The following is a 20,064-nucleotide window of genomic DNA, read 5'->3' on the forward strand; positions in this document are numbered from 1 at the left end:
ACAAAAAAAAAAATTAAAATACAAAGGGCGGAGAAAAATAATTGCAAAATCAGCAAAAATTGGTGGCCTCACCCAAATGGTTTATAGAACCACAATGTCATAATGTAGAGAACGATGTTGCCCGTAACTTTGTCGCGTCAAAATTAAAATATAATTCACCTTTTCTAAATTAGTGCCTTATCACACTGGCGATTAACGAGCGATTTGAAAGCGACGCGACTGCGTAGCGCACACGCCGCGATCGAGCGGCGTGCACGTCGCGAGCACGTGGACGCCATTTTGTACACTCGTCTACACAGATTATTATAGTAGACTCGTCTAGGGAGTGACGTCAGAATCCATTTTGCTGCTGAGTGTCCAAAACACCGAAGGCAAGCTGCGTGCACGCTGCGCAATCGGGGCGTCATCGCGGCGTGTGCGCTGCGCAGTCGCGTCGCTTTAAAATCGCTCGCTACTCGCCAGTGTGATAAGGCCCTTATGCCCTTTCCCTCATTCCATTCAGCGTTTTAAGGTATGATATTAATAACTCATTATCATTATATATTTTGTCCCTACAAAATAATTTCAAGCATTGAAAATGTACTTTATTAAAATAAGTACAATAAATACTCTGTATATTGCTGCCTACCGTAAAACTTGTAAAACAAAGAAAACCCTTTAGACGCGTTATTGCCAAAAATAGATTCTTCATATTAAAATTCATTCCTCTCTACGCGACAAACACGTAGAGATAAAAATGTGTGCTTAACCCCCGAAGGTTTATAATAACGGGGAAAGGGCCCTACACGACGACCTGCCTGCTTGGAATACAAAATACGACAATTTCTTACCGCCCTTGTAATTTAAACGTATATATTGTGGTGAGAATTCAACTAAACGACTCATAAGTTGTTTGTGGTTTCAATTCCATTCCATGTGGTTCCATTTTAAATGACTTCAAAAAAAGGTTATCAATTCGACCCATTTGTGTGTAATATTTCCAGAACTGCCTAGTTTTCGTATAATATGTTAGAGTTAGTCTATAATTATCAACGTCTGAAGATCTTTGCCAAATTTCAAGTGTATGTATGACTGAGGCGATGTATAGATTTAAACTAGCTTTTTAGGTATTACTTACAAACGGTTTTCACGTTTAAAACTCTAATTTTTAAAGTTGTATAAATAAGTAAGCGGTTTGTATATTTTTTTTTGGTTAGCTACATTTTTTCTACTAATATATGAAAACTTAGTGGAGTATACTATCGTTTATTTTAAGTTTAATAAGTATGTAATTTCTTTTGTAATTTCTGTGTTTACTTGTTTCTTTTCCAATAAAATAAAATAAAAATAAAATAAAATAAGTCAGATACTTGCTTTATCTTTAACTGATGCCTAATTAATATTACTAACATTATATAGGTACCTAATAATATAAATTTAATTAATCTCAGTATTGATACGGATACTTTGTGGAGACTTTATTATATAAGGTAAACTTATACAGGATGTAACAAAAATAAGTGATAATACTTTAGGGTGTGTACGTGTTCCTTGTAGAGAGTTCACTGTGAAAGTAGCAGCGCTGAAAGACCAAATTTTTTTTTCACTTTTGTATGGGGAAACTCGTGACGCTCGGGCCCTTGCCCATACAAAAGTGAAAAAAAATTTTGGTCTTTCAGTGCTGCTACTTTCACAGTGAACTCTCTACAAGAAACACGTACACACCCTAAAGTATTATCACTTATTTTTGTTACACACTGTATAATAAAGTCTCCACAAAGACTGAAAAAAACTGTTACTTTTGTTATACAGAGTGTAACAAAAGTAAGTGATAAAACTTTATGGTGTGTAATGTGTATGGGTCTCCTACATAGACTTCGCTGTGAAAGTAACAGCGCTGAGAGAGTAACTTTTTTTTCACCTTTGTATGGAAAAATTCATGATGTGGGGGCGCTTGCCCATACAAATCACAAAAAAAAAAAATGCAAAAAAATAATAATAATCAGCGCTGCTACTTTTACAGTGAACTCGGTATATATTATGTAGTGTGTAACAAAACTAAGTGATAATACTTTAGGGTGTGTCTGTGTTCCTGACATACACACCCTAAAGTATTATCTAAAGTCTTAAGTAGTTCACTGTGAAAGTAGCAGCGCTGAAAGACCAACTTTTTTTTCACTTTTGTGTGGGCAAGCGCCCCAGCGTCAAGGGTTTCCCCATAAAAATTAAAAAAAATATTATGTCTTTCAGCGCTGCTACTTACACAGTGAACTTTTTACGAGGTACACGTACACAATATACTTAAGTATTATCACTTACTTTTGTTACACCCTGTATATACACTTACACACCCTAAGTTTTTATCACTTATTTTTGTTACATAGACATAGAATTTAGTCTCTGATTGCTGACTGCGATTAGGTACAGAACCCACTTATCCAGAGTTGGAGCATTTTCTTGGTGTGTAAAACGCTCATAAAAGCTATGCATTATCGTAAATAACTAGAAATTTCTCAGAGTAAAGAGTTATCATGTCATAAGGAAATGATATTACAGGTTTTACGAGTGTATAAATCAGCGAAAACTTAAGAAGTGGTCTTTGGAAATGTTTGATCATAATAAACTCCATAAAACAATACGGTGATCATCGTATTTTATGGCCTGTGGGTTACATTACGTTAATTATATTTTTAATACCTAAATTATTTCTTGATTAGCGATTTTCATGTTTGTAATCAAAGCTGCTGTAACATTAGGGTCAATTCAGACCGGTGCGGTGCGGCATAAATTTGTATGGATTTGACAGATTTCAATTGCGTGAGACGTCTTGCCAATCTGTCAAATTCATATAAATTTAGAAATGCATCTAAGCGTCGCGTTGCGGTCTGAATCAACCCTTAGTGATGATTTATTTAACCTCAGTTTCTATAAAATATGTAATGAATACTTTAATCTTTATCTGACATTAAAATCACCATAAATCAGAACATTACTCGCATGTCCATATAAGGCAATATCTATTTAATGGCGGAGTTAACTGAAGCTTTCAGCAGAACTGATGCTCAGCCGTACCCCATAACGAGGCCCATAAAAATGGCCGCCACTTTGACGCCGTCCAACCTTACATTAGCCCACTTTATATTGTGTACTTTGTAGCTGCTTAATTTTATATAGCTTATCTGTTAGGCTTACGAGTTACACCCTATTTATTTTGTAATTTGATCATCACATTTGCAAATTATGTCAAGTAATTTGTTTTGACTTTATTATGTAGAGGACGTAGGTTTGGGATTGTCACTTGTCAGTAAATAACAAAACAAACTTTCTTATTCATTCTTTTATTTAATCGTCAGAGTTGTACAACTAAATAATCACAGTTGAAACAAAACATAACTATGTAATTATCTTAAAAAAATGCACCGGTAGTAGACATATTATTGGTTGTAACTTTGTACTGGGGTATTGTGCTCTGTTGTCTATGATAAACGGAAGTGTGCAACAGGCGGAGCGAAATGAGGAATAGAATTTGCAGCGTGTTTTAATTTTTATCGAAAATAGATTAAAAACGATATAATTGAATGTCAGGAGGATTAAATTAAACCAGAACATTTTAATTTAACTCACAGATATCGTCCAGCTATGAGATTCATTAATTCCTTAAAAACAATCGTTCACTGCCCATAATATGTACTTAGCTAAATGGAGATGGAGAATTTATTTTCTCTAAAACACTAATTTGAGTAAGCTTTTCGCGCAAGACAACACAGAGCCTACGGGATAAATAAAATTTACCGACAAAATTCGTTTACAGAGTATTATTATTATTACAAAATATAAAAACTTAATGAAATACGTTATTATACAAGAATGAAATATAAAATCGGACAAAACTCTATATAATAATAATTCGTCTATGAACAACTGGCAGTGTAATATTTCAAAAGAATATCGGTTCGACCTCGACCTCGGTTCCAGACTAACCATTACAGTCTACTTACATGAATAGTAATTAACGAGAATTGCTTTATTGAAGTTTTCGAGTGCAAACTAGGGGTGTACTTATAGTTAGGACTATAATAATTAAATAACCCAATCTTAAAAATCTTAGGCTCTCGAACGCATAATTAAATCAGTCATTTTAACGCAATTCAGTTTATTCTAAATTTATACTCGTCCTAAGTCGATTCTGCCGCGAAATACACGTCGAGGACCGCATTAATTTAATTATTTTACTATAAATTCTTAAAAATTAGATTTAAATTAGTGACTTTATAATGGTCGCGACGACTATCTCGCCGCAAAATCGTCGAAATAAATCTAGCACAACACTCTTATTAAGTTATTGATATTTTTCTAGGTGCCGCTAATTTTTTACGTAAATATATGAATAAATAAAGTGCAAACACTTATATCTACGGTCGTCGGCCGCTTCGGTTACGATAAATTGGCACAGTCTCATTCACGACGCGCTTCCGGCGGAAACGGCACAGCCATACGTCCCAAGCTCGCTCGCCTCGCTCGCCGTGCGCGTGCGCACACTCACACTCCGCGCTCCGTCCACACACGATCACACACACAGACAGACACTCCATAGCTTCCCGATCCGATATTATGTAGCTATCGTAGCGAGTAGACCGTAGACGTTTACAGATTCTAATTATTCTCTACATCTACATGGAGACTTTTGGAGAGGAACACCAGTTACTGTACAGTTCGCTTACGTTGAAATTTCGAATAGAACGTCGCTTTATTAAAATTACGGGGGTAGTTCAATAATCTATCGTATATACATCCCCCCTAAATACTTCACATATAGAATGAGCATTACAAACTCGGCGTCCGACGGGACTACTCGTTTAATCTATCGTTATCGTAAAATATAACATATTATTATACTTCAGTAGGTATACCGATGTAATGCTGAGGCGCCGGGCGGGGTGATATCACGTAAAGCTGCGGACTTATAAAATACTCGTACGAATTATTCACATTTATAGCACACTATCTACAAACACTCACGGGTCGGTCGCGGCGGTTCCTCAGCAAAAATCCGCTTACGGTTAGCTTCCAATAAAATACTGACTTGTATTACGACTAAATTTTAATAAAAACTTATATCAAATATTTGGTGAAGATACGCGATTAAACTTCGTAAAAATTAATAAATAAGTATACGCCTTAAAAGATTAGTCACTTAAGCTAGTCACCGCTATCGTATAAAATAAAGTAGTAGAAAATTGATAGGAGTCGCGAGCCGCGGGTGGAGCGGCCCGGGAACGGAACGGTGGTGTCGTACTCGGACAAGGCTAAGAGAGGCTTGGGTCGGGGAGACAATTGACTAAACGTTGTCCGCGGGCTGCGGGAGGAGGGGGGGCGTCTACAGCTGCTCGTCCAGGGAGGGCCCGTATAGGTCAGCCAGCTTGTCGAACCGCGGGCCCCACGCGCCCAGGTAGTCGTATTCGTGCGTCTCGTCGTCGGTGCCTGGTGACAACAGGTCCATTTAAAAAATTTATGAGTAAGGTAAAACATGCAGTTATTGACACTTCAAGAGTTCATACAACTGAAGATGCCACTTGTTATTGAATTACTAGTATTTTCGAACAAAGATCTAAGGGTCCAATAATAATAGGATGTCTGTCAAAGATGGGGTAGTTTGTCCTACGTCTAGGTGCCTATGAGCAATAACAATATTTGAGCTCAAATTATGTATTGCACAAACAACCAAATATAAAAATACCGATCATATGATCGTTATCGTATCGATCGTTTTAAAAGCAAGAAATCGATACCCGATTATTAATAAGCAGCTGAAAAAAATTTCAAAGCCTTTCAGGTTGCTCATAATGTCGGGAAAAGCCATCTCTGAATATCAAAGAGCTCGTATCATTAGTTGTTTACTGCGACTATAAAATTCATGCAGATTATCTTTTAACTAGCGTCACTTTGTAAGAAGATAATCAAATTAGCTAACTTGCTCGAGCTCAAAACTTAAAGTCGGAGCGTTGACTGTTGTTCACAAAGTGATGTCTATTAAGCGTTATGTAGTTTGTTGTTGAGTTTTGAGTTATATATTTCATGTCCGCACGGAAATAGGTAGCTAGCATATTCAAAACTTTCGGGTTTCTCTTGAAAATGAGTAGGTAACATTATACTACAACTAGAAACGCTACAAAATATATATCATGGTAAGTTATACGCTACATCGATACCTACTGTTATCTAGTTCGTTGTTTTTGCAATCGATATGATAACTCTTTTGGGGCTGGGCTCGAAAAACGTGAAAATAAATAAAAGGGATCACAGATGCTAGCCTCTGGCGTCCGCGTCAGCGAAACGCCAATTCTATTTCAACAAAGAGGCTTTAAAATAGTATTTTTGAATGTAAAAATGTATTGAAATGTTGTATCGACACTGCCATTACCCGTAGTTCTAATATTGTGAAGTTAGTGAAGATTCAAAATTGACCTTATAGACCTGGATCCCAGAAGGATAAGACACAACTTACTCTCTGATGGATGAAACCATAGGTTATTAGTAGTGCCTCGTGTACTTAGAATACCTGCGAATTTGTGTAGCTCTAAGTGTGACACCTGGTCAGGTACCAGGAACCAAAGTGGACTAAAAATGAGTCTTACTTTACTTATTTTCAAATGGCTAATATTTATATATAATTTGTAGATTATTGTTCTGAACTAGTATCATGTAGTGTAAGACACTTTTCAATGACCAAAACTATTGTAAGACATTTTAAAAGTAACTCTGTTGCTATTTTTTTTTTCAAAGGCAGTATTTTTATTTTATAAATTAATATAACACCTTAGAAAACAATACGATATTGCAAGAATTTATTTTCTACTAGCTGTTGCCCGCGACTTTGTCCGTGTCAGCATACTGCATAGTATAATAACAAAGATGGACAATTTTCCCCTGTTTCCTTACCCAAAGGGTAAAAACGGGAACCGATAACAAAGATATTTCAGCCTGTCCGTCTGTCTGTCTGTCTGTCCATATCCAGACTGTACCTCCCCTTTCTAACGTGTAATGAATATTATTAAAGTATGGATACAATTGAGTATTTTTTGGTCATATATATCAAGTGCCTACCTGTTAGACCCAGATCCCAGAGCGATAAGACAACTTACTATCGTATCATATTACAATATGTCCTTTCCCAGGAAAGGACATAATTATATCATGATACTTTTATCCCGGACAAAATATCCGGAAAAACGGATAGGTATACTTTAACCCCAGGGCTCAAAGTATATCTGTACCAAATTTCAGCAAAATCGGTTACGCGGTTTGGGCGTGAAGAGATTACAGACAGACAGACATTTTTACACATTATGAATGAGTGAGTGAGAGTGAGTATAGCTTCATGTAGAGCATCACAAATCGAAGGTATTCTAAGTACATAAGGAACTACTGTGAACCTAAGGTTTCATCCATATTGTGATAGTAAGTTGTCTTATCGCTCTGAGATCTGGGTCTAACAGGTAGGCACTTGACTAGGTATATGACCAAAAAATACTCAATTATATCCATACTTTAATAATATTCACTACACGTTAGAAAGGGGAGGTACAGTCTGGATATGGACAGACAGACAGACAGACGGACAGGCTGAAATATCTTTGTTATCGGGTCCCGTTTTTACCCTTTCGGTAAGGGAACAGGGGAAAATTGTCCATCTTTGTTATTATACTATGCAGTATGCTGACACGGACAAAGTCGCGGGCAACAGCTAGTAGAAAATAAATTCTTGCAATATCGTATTGTTTACTAAGGTGTTATATTAAATTATAAAATAAAAATAATGCCTTTGAAAAAAAAATAGGAACAAAGTTACTTTTAAAACGTCTTACAATAGTTTTGGTCATTGAAAAGTGTCTTACACTACATGATACTAGTTCTGAACAATAATCTACAAATTATAATATATAAATATTAGCCATTTGAAAATAAGTAAAGCAAGACTCATTTTTAGTCCACTTTGGTTCCTGGTACCTGACCAGGTGTCACACTTAGAGCTACACAAATTCGCAGGTATTCTAAGTACACGAGGCACTACTAATAACCTATGGTCTCATCCATCAGAGAATAAGTTATGTCTTATCCTTCTGGGATCCAGGTCTACTAAGTACATGCTGGAATACCAACCTATTACCCGTCATGAACGTAAGTATCTTATATTTTGCAAAATATATTTTATAAGCCACATACAGCTGTGCGTAAGAACTTTTACAGCTGAATAAAGATAACAAAACATTAAACTAGATTTTCTTAACAAACTCATCAATCATGTGCCCAAAGTTTATCTTGGTTTTGAAAAACGTTTGGGACAAAAACAATTTAAAAGAAGAAGCTCATTGTTAAATGAAATCCTAATCTTACCGGATGCAAGCGAGGACAGCGAGCCAGCGGTGCTGCCGCCCCCCTCGTATGCATAATTCCGCAGGTCGTCAAACGGCGGAGCGTTGGGATCGCTGTCCGCGCGCCGCTTGTGCTCCTCGATGAACATGCCCACGTTCGTCTCCCCCGGCAGCCCCACTCCCACCCCCGGCGCCACTTCCACTCCCACGCCCACTCCCATCGGACCCACTCCCAGACCGACGCCCATCAGCGGATCTGGAGATGAATATTTAGTTCATAGGGCTGAGCGAACGAACTGTGGAGTAATTATCGCCCAAGTGCGAGTCGGACTCTCGCACGAAGGATTCCGTACCATTACAGAACAAAATTAGGCCAAAATTTGTGTTTTTTGTATAGGAGCCCCTCTTAATTTTATATTTAATATTAATATTATTATTAAAATATATTAAAGTACATATTATATATAAAAATTAAGGATTGTGTGAAAAATTCAAGTACCTAGTAGTCATACGTGGGAGAGCCATGCTTCGGCACGAATGGGCCGGCTCGACCGGAGAAATACCACGTTCTCACAGAAAACCGGCGTGAAACAGCGCTTGCGCTGTGTTTCGCCGAGTGAGTGAGTTTACCGGAGGCCCAATCCCCTACCCTATTCCCTTCCCTACCCTCTCCTCTATTCCCTTCCCTTCCCTTCTCTACTCTCCCCTATTCCCTTCCCTTTCCTTCCTTACCCTCCCCTATTACCCTGTTCCCTCTTAAAAGGCCGGCAACGCACTTGCAACTTTTCTGATGCTGCGAGTGTCCATGGGCGACGGAAGTTGCTTTCCATCAGGTGACCCGTTTGCTGGTTTGCCCCCTTATTTCATAAAAAAAAACCTAACTGTTGCTATTATTGATATAGAGCAAAAAAGGCCAAAAAATCACGTTTATTGTATGGTAGCCCCCTTAAATATTGATTTTATTTTGTTTTTAGTATTTATTCTTAAAGTGGCAACAGATATACACAATCTGTGAAAATTTCAACTCTCTAGTTATTACCGTTCTTGAGACATAAAGACGGACACGCGGACAGACAACGAAGTCTTAGTAATAGGGCGGGACCCTATTATTTATTATTTTATATATTTATTTTATATATTTTTACCCTTTGGGTACGGTACCCTAAAAATGCTTTTAATACGCCGAGTTCCCTGCTAAAATATTTTACACGAATTCGGTGAGTAAATTCCTATCCATTAGTTTTAAATTATTTGCCGCCAGAGTCGGTAACCTAAATAACTGGAGAAGGAATCCGAAAACCTTATTAAATTTTGCTCCTAAAACGTCTTCCGGGGATTGAATTTACCGTACCGTACCTCCACAATTATGTTTTGCCTCACGATCATAATTATAATATTCACTCAGTATCCATTACGGTGTAAGTCAATCCATTACTCGGTGCGTAACCGTTTAAAATTACATCAAAGTATTCGAAAGAAAGTCAATTAGACGAGTAATTAAAAGTTTTGAGTAAGTAAACTTCTTACGCAATTACGCACGACTGGAGCTAAAAGTCTAATATCGTTAGTTCTTTTAGGTGTTGATAAAACCCACTCGCCGTATCAGAATTCAGATTCATACTTCAAGAGGATTTTCTAAATTACTTTTTTCCCGAATTCTCATGAACTTACACAATTTGTTACAAATTAAATGTTATGAAAGGAGGAAAGTTTTTCTGACATCATTTAAATTATGACTTCAAGGGTAGAGAAAAGGCTAAAGTAAAATCCGTTATTTTAATAATAGGTATTATGTTAAAAATTATAATATAATATAAAGAAAGTAACGTACATACTAATCTAATCATTTATTATCATCGACGAACTAAGTTTAAACTTTAAAGACAAAAGGAAACTATTTAAACCTTATCGCCATAATTATTATCTCCTCTATTCTCCGTAACGACAAAGCTGGACCTAATATCAAATGGGCGTTTTCATTTAACCCAGTTTGCGGTTCACAAGTCTCGTTTTATTAAGGAAGACCAGCATTATTACCACGATGAGTTTTTCGATGTTGCCACGAACGAAACTTTATTAGTAGGTCTCGGGAGTTACTACTAGCTGAATTCCGGTTCGCTTTTAAATTTGTTTTTTCTTCGACTCCAGTCTAAGCTACAGAAAGTAAAAGAAGTGCTACATTGTCATGTTATAAGAGGATCAACATTCCAACCTCATATTCAATATCTGGTATATTATAAACATACTTTAAAGAGTTTACAAAATATTTGAATACTTTTCTCATAAGTATTCCTCCATGAGTAAAATTTGCAGGAAATGGAAATTGATAATAATAATCTCGCAGTTCATTTAGAATTTAGCATAAAATATGAACATAAGAAAATTCAGTATAAGCGCAGTCATTGTAAGAATGAAAGGTATACGCGGAAATTTAACTTTGAACAAAAGTCTAATGCGGTCAACGAAATGAGGCTTGAAATTAAGAACAATATTCAGGTAGTTGTTGAGTTTGTTGTCAACGAAAACGCTCATTTGCACGTACAAATACGGCTTTTGGCTTAGCTTAAACTGAGCTAAAAGGCACGAAGCTAAATTGACGTGCCGGTGTAAAAGATAATAAATAAACGTCCAAACTGTGGCGTGAACGTGATTTCTTTGTTTACACTTGGACGAGTCTTTCGAACCTGTCGAATGATAAAATTTCTCACCCCGATAAATATATTTTATTCAGAGAAATGCCTCGAATGATAAACGACGCGACGCCTCAGATTCTCTCTATCGTCTTAGCAATTATGAATAATATTCTGATTTCAGATATTCATCTTAATGTAAAATACGGAATGGTTGTACCCCTCTATTTAGAAGCTCTACGACATTCCTGCACGAGTAAGCCTTTGTGTATGGGTTTAATTATACGGCCGTTAGAATTAGGAGTATTATTAAAAGCTATTTTTAGGGTTCCGTACCCAAAGGGTAAAAATGGAACCCTATTAATAAGATTAACTAAAACAAAAAACAAAATAAATTAAATATTAATTAAGGGGGCTCGCATACAACAAACGTGATTTATTTGCTATTTTTTGCTCGATATCAATAGTGGCCAAATATAGGTACTTAACCTAAAATTGTCACAAGATACTCAGAATATGTATTTATACTTTAATGATTAAGAATAAAATTAAATTAAACTAAATAATTAAGAGGGGCTCCCATACAAAAAACACATTTTTTTCCTATTTTTGCTTTATGGTATGGTATGGTAATGGTACGGAGCCCTTCGTGTACGGGTACAATTTGCACTGGAGCGATTTTTTTAAATTCAAATATGAATCTGATGAAGATTGAAGATGGATGGATTTGTATTTTGCATACTACGTACGAGTATTTAAACACATAGTAAAACTTAATAATAGTGCTCAGATAACGTTTCGAGCATTTACCGTTTAGCTTGTAAGCTATTTGCTAATTACGTGCAAGTTGTGAACTAGCCGATTTCACATTTCAGTCTCTAGCAATTTAAGTCTACCCAATCCGCAATATCCGTTATCGGTTATAGGAAGCGAGTCGTCGAAAGAACATTGAGAACTAATGACATTGTTTTTAAGAAATAAAGTATCTAGTTATCTACTTGCACAACCTTTTGAAATTAGGTTGAAGCAATTAAGAATTAGTTAAGCAAAAAAAGGGGCAGCTGAACTGATTGTTTCAAGAATTTACATGATGGATATTGGATATCACGTAAAAGATTAAAGGGGTAAAGTACTAACGAAAAAATTGATTCACAGGCAGATGGGGGACCTACGTCATTTGGTCATATTATGTCAATTGAATGTCGTCATCTAATCGGCTGGGGTTGACAAAACCCGACCAAAATACGTAGGTCCGCAATCTGCCTATGAATCAACTTATCTGATAGTACATAGTGTAGGGGTTTAAAAAACTTACAAGGTAGCTTAGCCGGGACATGATCGGGAAGTGGTCCGCCGATGGGAATCTGTAGCGGGGTGATGTCAAAAGCCGTCATGTCATCTTCGCCGCCGCCCTCGTCGTCGTAGTTGATAATATTCTCGCGGACATCGTCGTCGGGCCCGGGGTATTTGATGTGAGCCTCTCGTCGACGGTTGTAAACCACGAATACTAGTACCAGTACTGCAAAATGTTATTGGGTTAGGACTTAGGAGCAATATTAATATAGATAAACATATTTTTGTGAGGAGAAATTACAAAGATGATATAGAAAATTGAAATGCCCTAGTTAAAAAGTATGTATGATAAAAGTATTTGTTGTAACAATCCCCAAAACGAATGTATCGAAATCAATAGTTTTATAGCAACAATAAGCACCTACTCGGTGGTTACGGAAGATTACTCTTGAATTGGACAATTTCGTTTGCAACCGTTACAGGATAACGATCTAATCTTGCTATACGTCGGTAATACGGTATAGTGCAGCTGTGGCACATTAAACAAGCTGTTAAAATAGAGCTAGTTAGTGTTGCAACGTTCACCGAAATCCTGTGTTTATCAGAGCACCTAGTTTTCAAATAAGTTTTAGTCTTTTGAATGTTGCCGTGGTATAAAAATGTTTCCGACTTAATTTGAGCGGACGGCAAAATTTTATTAAAAAGCGACTGTTGTAAAGGAAAATGTAATAAAGAGTTTAAAAATAAGCTACTGTCCGGTAAAAGATAATAACAGAGTAAAATAAGAGATTTACGAAATTCTGAGTAAGCAAATTTGCTTAGAGAGAAAACTAATTAGAGAAGAATTTTGTTTAAGAATCAAGATTTTAAGAATCGCTAACAAATTAAATTGGATGAGAAGTTAGATTTCACTATAATAATATATCGGCAAGAGACGACAACATTTTGAACAAAACTATTTGGGATTGAAAAACTTGGACTTTTAATATAAGCATAATAATTAATAAGAAGAATATCCAAAACCAAAAAATAAAATAATTAATCTACCATATACTATTTATATCTCCCATATACTATTTTTAAAGTTTCCGAGGAGTCAAATATTATTAATTTACTTATACAAATATAGCAACTAGGTAATCTTTTGATTGAAACTAAACCTACAGTGAAACGCTAAAATTATTCATAAGTTGTAATTTTGTTATAAAATAAAAGGAATGGAGAAGTTAACGAAGTTTTACGAAGCCTTTTACCGTATGACTGTCCGAAGACATACCGTCTTTTATCGCATTACTGTCTGAATGCGAGCGTACGAAGGACGGCTTTTACGAAAATCCAGTAGTTTGTACATTTACGGACTTCAGAATACACTACCGTCAAGTTTAGCCTATGATTCGAAAATACGTTTACTTAGAATACTTACTCACCAAAGTAAAGAAAATTTTATGTACAAATAGCTTAAATTATGTATTATTTTCACATTACAAAACTAGCAACAACAACAAATATTTTGTTTAAGGTACTGAGAACTAAGATGAGGGGCTTATTAGCTGATGATCACTTAAAACAAAAATCATGCAAAATAACAATGATGGTGCTCACCTAAAAGCAAAAATAAACACACAATGATAGCTATAATGAAATCTCTGGAGGGCATGATGATTCCCGATGCGAGGAGCTCTAGTTCGCAATCGTGTCCGGTGTAGCCGAACGAGCAAATGCAGTCGTAGCGCCGGGCCGGCTCCCGATCCAGGCAAGTGCCGCCGTTCAGGCACGGATTTTGAACGCACTCGTTGACGTTGACGCACGTACCACCGGCGCGTATCGATCCACCGGGACACCTATACAATGTTCTATTTACCTCTGCTTCGCAATATTTTCGCGCGCACTGAGCCCCCGTATAAAAGCATGCACTAGGATCTAATACGACGAGTACATAAACGATACATCTATAAAATAAAATATGGCGATATGATGAGTGCAGTATGAGTGGTCTAGGGTGAGGTGTTGGGAGACACGCGGAATGCGCGACATAGTAAATTGCTCACTCATTATGATAAGGAGGCAGACGAGTATGGCCGCGAGCGCGCCCATGCTGAGTTTGAGCGTGCGGCCCTCCTGTACTAGTTCGCAGTTCTCGCCCCAGAACCCTTCGGGGCAATGGCAGCGGTAGCCCGGCTCCCGGTTGACACACGACCCACCGTTGCGACAAGGGAAGTAGAGACATTCGTTTTTGTCTATACAACCTTTTCCATCCGGTGACAATATCAAACCCTCACCGCAGCTAAACACCATATGAACTTGTTAATGTCAAATAAATAATTATTATAATTATGTTATTATTTATAATAATAATATTATAATATTAAGCATTCCATTAAAAGGCTATGATAGTGATAATTAATTTCGAATATATTTAAATCAAATAATAAAACTAAATTTTATAAAATATATATTGTTTTTTAGATTTATAGGTAAAACTTTTATGTGATTAATTAAAATAATAATTATTATATTTTCATTACATACGTATAATAATATTTTTATACCAATAATATAATTAAAACTCAGTGCGCACTAAAACAAGGAGCCAATGATTAATCAGTTTTTTATGATTGAAAAAAATTGAAAATTAAAAATCTTAAGAAGTTTGAGCATTTTTATATTTAATTTAAATGAAAATATGTTAAAGACAACTTACGTGCATTCGTATTCGTTCCAAAGATCAACACAGACGAATGGTTCGGTGCAGTGAACGTTGATACAGGGACTATTAGAGGGACAATTACGGTCTAAATTTCTAGCCATAGTCGCTTGACCCCATTGAGTTCCATTCATCGCTGGAGGCAGAGGTAAATGTTTGCCTTCTAATCGAATGTCATCAAGGCAACCTTTTTGGAAGTCGGCGTACACTTCAAACGTTCTAACGCCAGTATATTCAGCTTTACCTCCCGCATATACTCCTTCTTGTTTATCTACTAAGAGCCATTGGTGACCTTCAAATGTGAATGTTTCATTATACCTCCTTCCTTCACCACCATCGATTTCTAACGTTGCAGCACTGCCGTACCTGCTGACCCTCGCTATATGCCATTGACCGTCATCGACCGCGACTGAATTCAGCCACACATCTCTCTCTTCAGTTCTCAATGAATTGAGGTTGTATCTAAAGTGTAATCTTGAATCTTTAACCTCAAGGATGCCATATTCTCTGTTGTGCTGGTCGCTAACTCGGAAAAGTTCACCGTGCGGCTCACGAGTTCTAAACCGAAGCTGTATTTGCGTGCTAAATCGATCTGGTTCAAAACTCAAAGCAAACTTGACATAGCTTTGTGGTCTAAAACTAGTAGGTGTAGTTGGTAGATTGCAAGATGGTCCTGTCCAACCTGGTTGGCACTGGCAGCGTGCTTCTGAGAAACTACCCACACACGTACCATGTTCCCAACATCTGGATGTAGTGTCAGCCTGATTGCATATCTCTTCCGTCTGTGGACAGCCGGCAACTGAGTTGCGAGATAAACCAGGGTGAGCTAAATCATAAAGTTTACTGTTATGAACTAAATTTCGTATACAACCATCAAAGCCTTTCCCGATCGGCATGTACTGCCAGTGATAATGAGTTGGGTCAAAATGTTCGATATACAATCCTCCAATTTGTAAAGGAGCGTTTACATTTAAATATTCATTAAATGGAGGTATCGTTCCGGAAGCTTGACACGTTGAATCATCAAACTCAGGTGGGGTGCCATCTTCCATCTCTTGAATGTCAGCTGATTTGCAGTAGTCTACAACCATTCTGACATTTTCTGTGTCCCAAAATATATCGATTCTATGCCATTCACCATCATCTAGTGATTTTTTAGTTTTAACCCTCAATTCCAATGTTCCAGATCCAAAATCTATTAACAAACGTGGGTTGCCTCTCTCTAATTCGACAGATATGAAGTCAGATACCATAATTTCTTCCGGTTCTGGAGGAACTATAGGCCCATTATACAACAAAACACCTTCCGATTTTCTTGTTATAAATTCGAAACTTAAGTGGGAGCTATCACACATTTCTAGTGAAGGATACCATGCCCATCCAGTACCTCTGAAACTTCTTGATGTTTGTTGGCATCTGGGCCCAGTATATCCAGGAGGACATGAACAAGTTAATCCGTATTTGCCCTCTATACAACGTCCACCATTATAACAAGGAGAATTTCGACAAGTTTCAGCTTGAGTGAAATTTCTAGCGCCACATGTGCATTCAGCAATCACGTCAACACGCACGCCCACTAATGCTGTTTTATTTGCATTTACCATATAAGGTAAATTACTGATATCTAAAACATTGGTGCACGAGCCTTCACACATTTGGTTTTCATAAAGACATTCATCTATTCCAACCATGGTAATATTTATTCCTACTGTTCGCTCAATTTCTTCTCTGTGCATAAGAACTATACCATTTAACCGTATAGGCTTATAGAAATGAGCCCCATGTGCCGAAAATCTAATATCTGTAACAGGAGGATGCTTCTTCCTCAGCTGTACGCTGAAAACATCAATGTTATCCCTTTCGGTATTAAGTAAGTCTGCCAATTTATCTCTAAATATATCTAATTTACTTCTAGAGACACTCAGGGATTTGTAATTCCACACTCGTATAAAATCCTCATCTGATATTCCCGACATTCTAATAGACCCAGAATTAATTATAGCTTCGTGAGATATTTCTCTTACATATACTGTCACATTTGCAGGTACATCAGTTTGGGTATGTTTGCGGTCATACACTTTGAATTTTAAGTGGTATCGGCCTTCTTTGGTTTTATGTTTCATCTGTATCATACCTGTTTCTTCATTGAGAGTGAAATTAGGATGTTCTGAACTTTCCCAGAAGAACTTTTTATCAGGTAGATCCCAATCATCTAAATCATAAACGTATACTCGTCCTATTTCAGTATCAGGTGCTAAACCTTGATAGTTGTAAACCAATATGTCTTTAGAACCAGGTTGCATTTTATTGTCATTGACATCTCCGATAACAACAGTTAGGGTACTAGTACCTGTCATTGCAGGATTTCCATGGTCTTTAATGATTATAGGAATCAAGTACTCCTTTTGTTGTTCTCTATCAAATGATCTTAATGAAGATACTATTGCCATGCCATCGCCGTTTGCTCCTTTTTGATCCTGCTCTACTTTGAAAGACGCTCTTATAATATCATCTGCACCAGGGTCAAGTCTAAATTGGAATGGGGGTCCGTTGCTTTTAGATCTATCATCATCGTCTGTAGCCAATATTTCAGCTACTTTCTTAGGCGTAATATGCTCTGTTAAGACGGGCCTATAATCCTTCAAAAATGTTGGTGCGTTATCGTTTATATCTTGTACTATGACTGTCAATGTAGCGGTTGCTGTTCTAGGTGGAACACCATCATCGATAGCTAAGATTTTCACTTGGTGCCGAGGGGTGTCTTCTCTATCCAGAGATCTCTGAATACTTACAGTGCCCTCTTGATTAATTGAGAATTGCCTCTTTCGGTCTGACGACCTGTCAATTGCATAAGAAACTTTGCTTTTCCCTCCTTGATCTGGGTCAGTAGCTTTAAACGTTTCCAGACTTTTTCCAACTTCGGCATTTTCATATACAGATACCTCAATATTAGCACGTTCAAATTGAGGTTTATTGTCATTTATATCTCTAAGTTTTACAACTACCCACGAATAAGCAACATGATATTTATCATTATCGTTATCTTCACCCTTATCATTAACTTGTATCCTAAATCTAAAACCATTACTTTGTAACTGGTCCTCATAATCTAATGGCTGAACAATTTTAAGTGAACCAGTACCATCGTTATTTCTAACCATAGTAAATTTATCAGCACCGTATCCACTATTTTCTATAACTTTGTATTGGAATTTATTCGTTTCATCTTCATCGTGCACTGTGACAGTTAAGATTGGCATTTCCGGTAAGTTAGTTCCGTCAGTTTCGTCTACTTCTGTAAACCATTCGTCTTTCGTAAACTGCGGAGGCATATCGTTGATGTCTTTCACTCGTATAGAGGCCGTCCCAGTACCTTTTAACCCTCCGCCATCAGACGCAACTATTTGTATGGAATAATCTGGTGTCCTTTCGCGATCTAAGCAACAAACAGCAGTTTTTATGACGCCGGTTTCAGGTTCAATTTCGAAAATTGGAGACCCTGTTTCTTCTTCAATAACATTTTTCTCTATAGAATACCACAGTTTAGCGTTGTTGCTTTCAGCAGGATCATCGTAATCTATCGCAGTCATAGTCATAACCACCATACCAGCAGTTCCATTTTCCGTCACATTTCCAAAATAGACACCTTGAGGGAATATCGGAGCATTATCATTTATGTCTTTAAGGTTAACTTGAACATCAGCGTAACCGACTAAGCCTTCACCTCCTTCATCTTGAGCAAAAACAGTGAATCTCCATTGCGGTCTTCCGTTTGGCTGATCACGATCTAAAGGCTGTAAATAAAATAAAAATTTAAACTTTTAATTTAAGATTAAACTTTTTAAATATGTAATGTCGAATTAATGTATTTATAATTTACCTTCAACACAAATATTTCTCCCGTTGTTCTGTTAATGTCGAACTTGCTATTTGAAGGATTATCTGGATCGATTCCTTGACCGGTGAGGAAATATACTATATTCTGTTGCCTGTCTTTATCGCCATCCGTTGCTGTCACCTGTTTTAAGTAAATGCTATATTTAAAACAAAGTTTTTGTTTTAAAGTGATTAATGAAATATTAACTATTTAATTGCAGCAATATTCTACAGAAATACCAAAAGTAACCAAAAATACTTTGAGACACACACAGAGGAAGGTTTTTGCTGAACATAGTTAATAAGTGATTAATAAAAATAAAAAATAATCTAATACTATCATTACCTTGCTACCTTGCATCATTTATGTCGTCAGTAAGAAAATAATTAAAAGGGTTTTAAAAGATAAATTTATTTTAGTGGACCGTACATTGTTACAGTTTCTTAAAATTATTAACTCGCCAAAACTCACAGATTGCTTCAAAGAAGGGCGTCAGCGGGTGGCGTACAAAAGCATTGCAAAGTTATCTCTTTGGAAGATTCTACGTAAAGTTTGAGAAAAGTGTTATGGAAAGATTTGTGTGCGCAAATCAAAGTTTTTTGAACTTAATATTTCATTTTATCTGTAATATTTTATATTGTTCAATAAGTAGGCACTTATTATATTTTGTAGTTCGCACTTCACACATGGTTTTGTTACTTTTGATGCTTATGCTTAAATATTTATTAATTGTATATAATGCAACATTATGAGTTAATAATATTTAATAAGATAATAGTAATTTCTAGACACACACATAAGTTTCTACTCGTAATAAACGCGCAAGTTATCATGCCAAGCCAAAATGTTACCTGCGTTGTTCTACAGCTGTGCAGCAAGGAACATGTTACAAAAAATTGGGACCATTTAAACAATCGCATACATACATAATTAATGTCATAAAATGAAAATTATTTAAAAAAATATTATTTTTTTAATAATTCTTTAAAAAAGATTATTTATTGAACATTGGGTTAACAAACTGAATAACGTATGTAATATATTCTTTATGAGAAAAAAATAACTTTATAAAGTGAAAAAATATAGTAATCGTAATATTGTGGCACTTTAAAAGAATGAATGTTCATCATGATAAGTGCAATGATTTTTTACCCTTAGGCCTTATTAAAAATAAAATAATGTCAAAAACTGAAATGACAACAAATGAAT

At 36.4% G+C, this 20,064-nt stretch overlaps 1 protein-coding gene across 12 annotated transcripts in view; it reads right to left on the reverse strand.

Moving 5' to 3' along the window:
* Positions 1–4,371: 4,371 nt before the first annotated feature.
* Positions 4,372–20,064, reverse strand: part of LOC121729849 (neural-cadherin) — a 383,323-nt gene continuing 367,630 nt past the window's right edge. For 7 of the 12 annotated variants that reach the window (XM_042118540.1, XM_042118525.1, XM_042118498.1 and 4 more), the window contains 6 exons: positions 18,859–18,996; positions 14,976–18,772; positions 13,877–14,115; positions 12,297–12,500; positions 8,374–8,607; positions 4,372–5,460 (listed from right to left, as the gene is read on the reverse strand). In XM_042118540.1, coding sequence (XP_041974474.1) covers positions 5,357–5,460; positions 8,374–8,607; positions 12,297–12,500; positions 13,877–14,115; positions 14,976–18,772; positions 18,859–18,996 — 4,716 coding nt within the window. In that variant the 3' untranslated portion in view covers positions 4,372–5,356. Of the gene's footprint in view, positions 5,461–8,373; positions 8,608–12,296; positions 12,501–13,876; positions 14,116–14,322; positions 14,559–14,975; positions 18,773–18,858; positions 18,997–20,064 lie in introns of those variants that run through there. The other 5 variants (XM_042118532.1, XM_042118516.1, XM_042118579.1 and 2 more) reach the window with 3 other exon arrangements.

Source organism: Aricia agestis, chromosome 1 (assembly GCF_905147365.1).
Source record: "Aricia agestis chromosome 1, ilAriAges1.1, whole genome shotgun sequence".
Classification (NCBI taxonomy): Eukaryota; Metazoa; Arthropoda; class Insecta; order Lepidoptera; family Lycaenidae; genus Aricia; species Aricia agestis.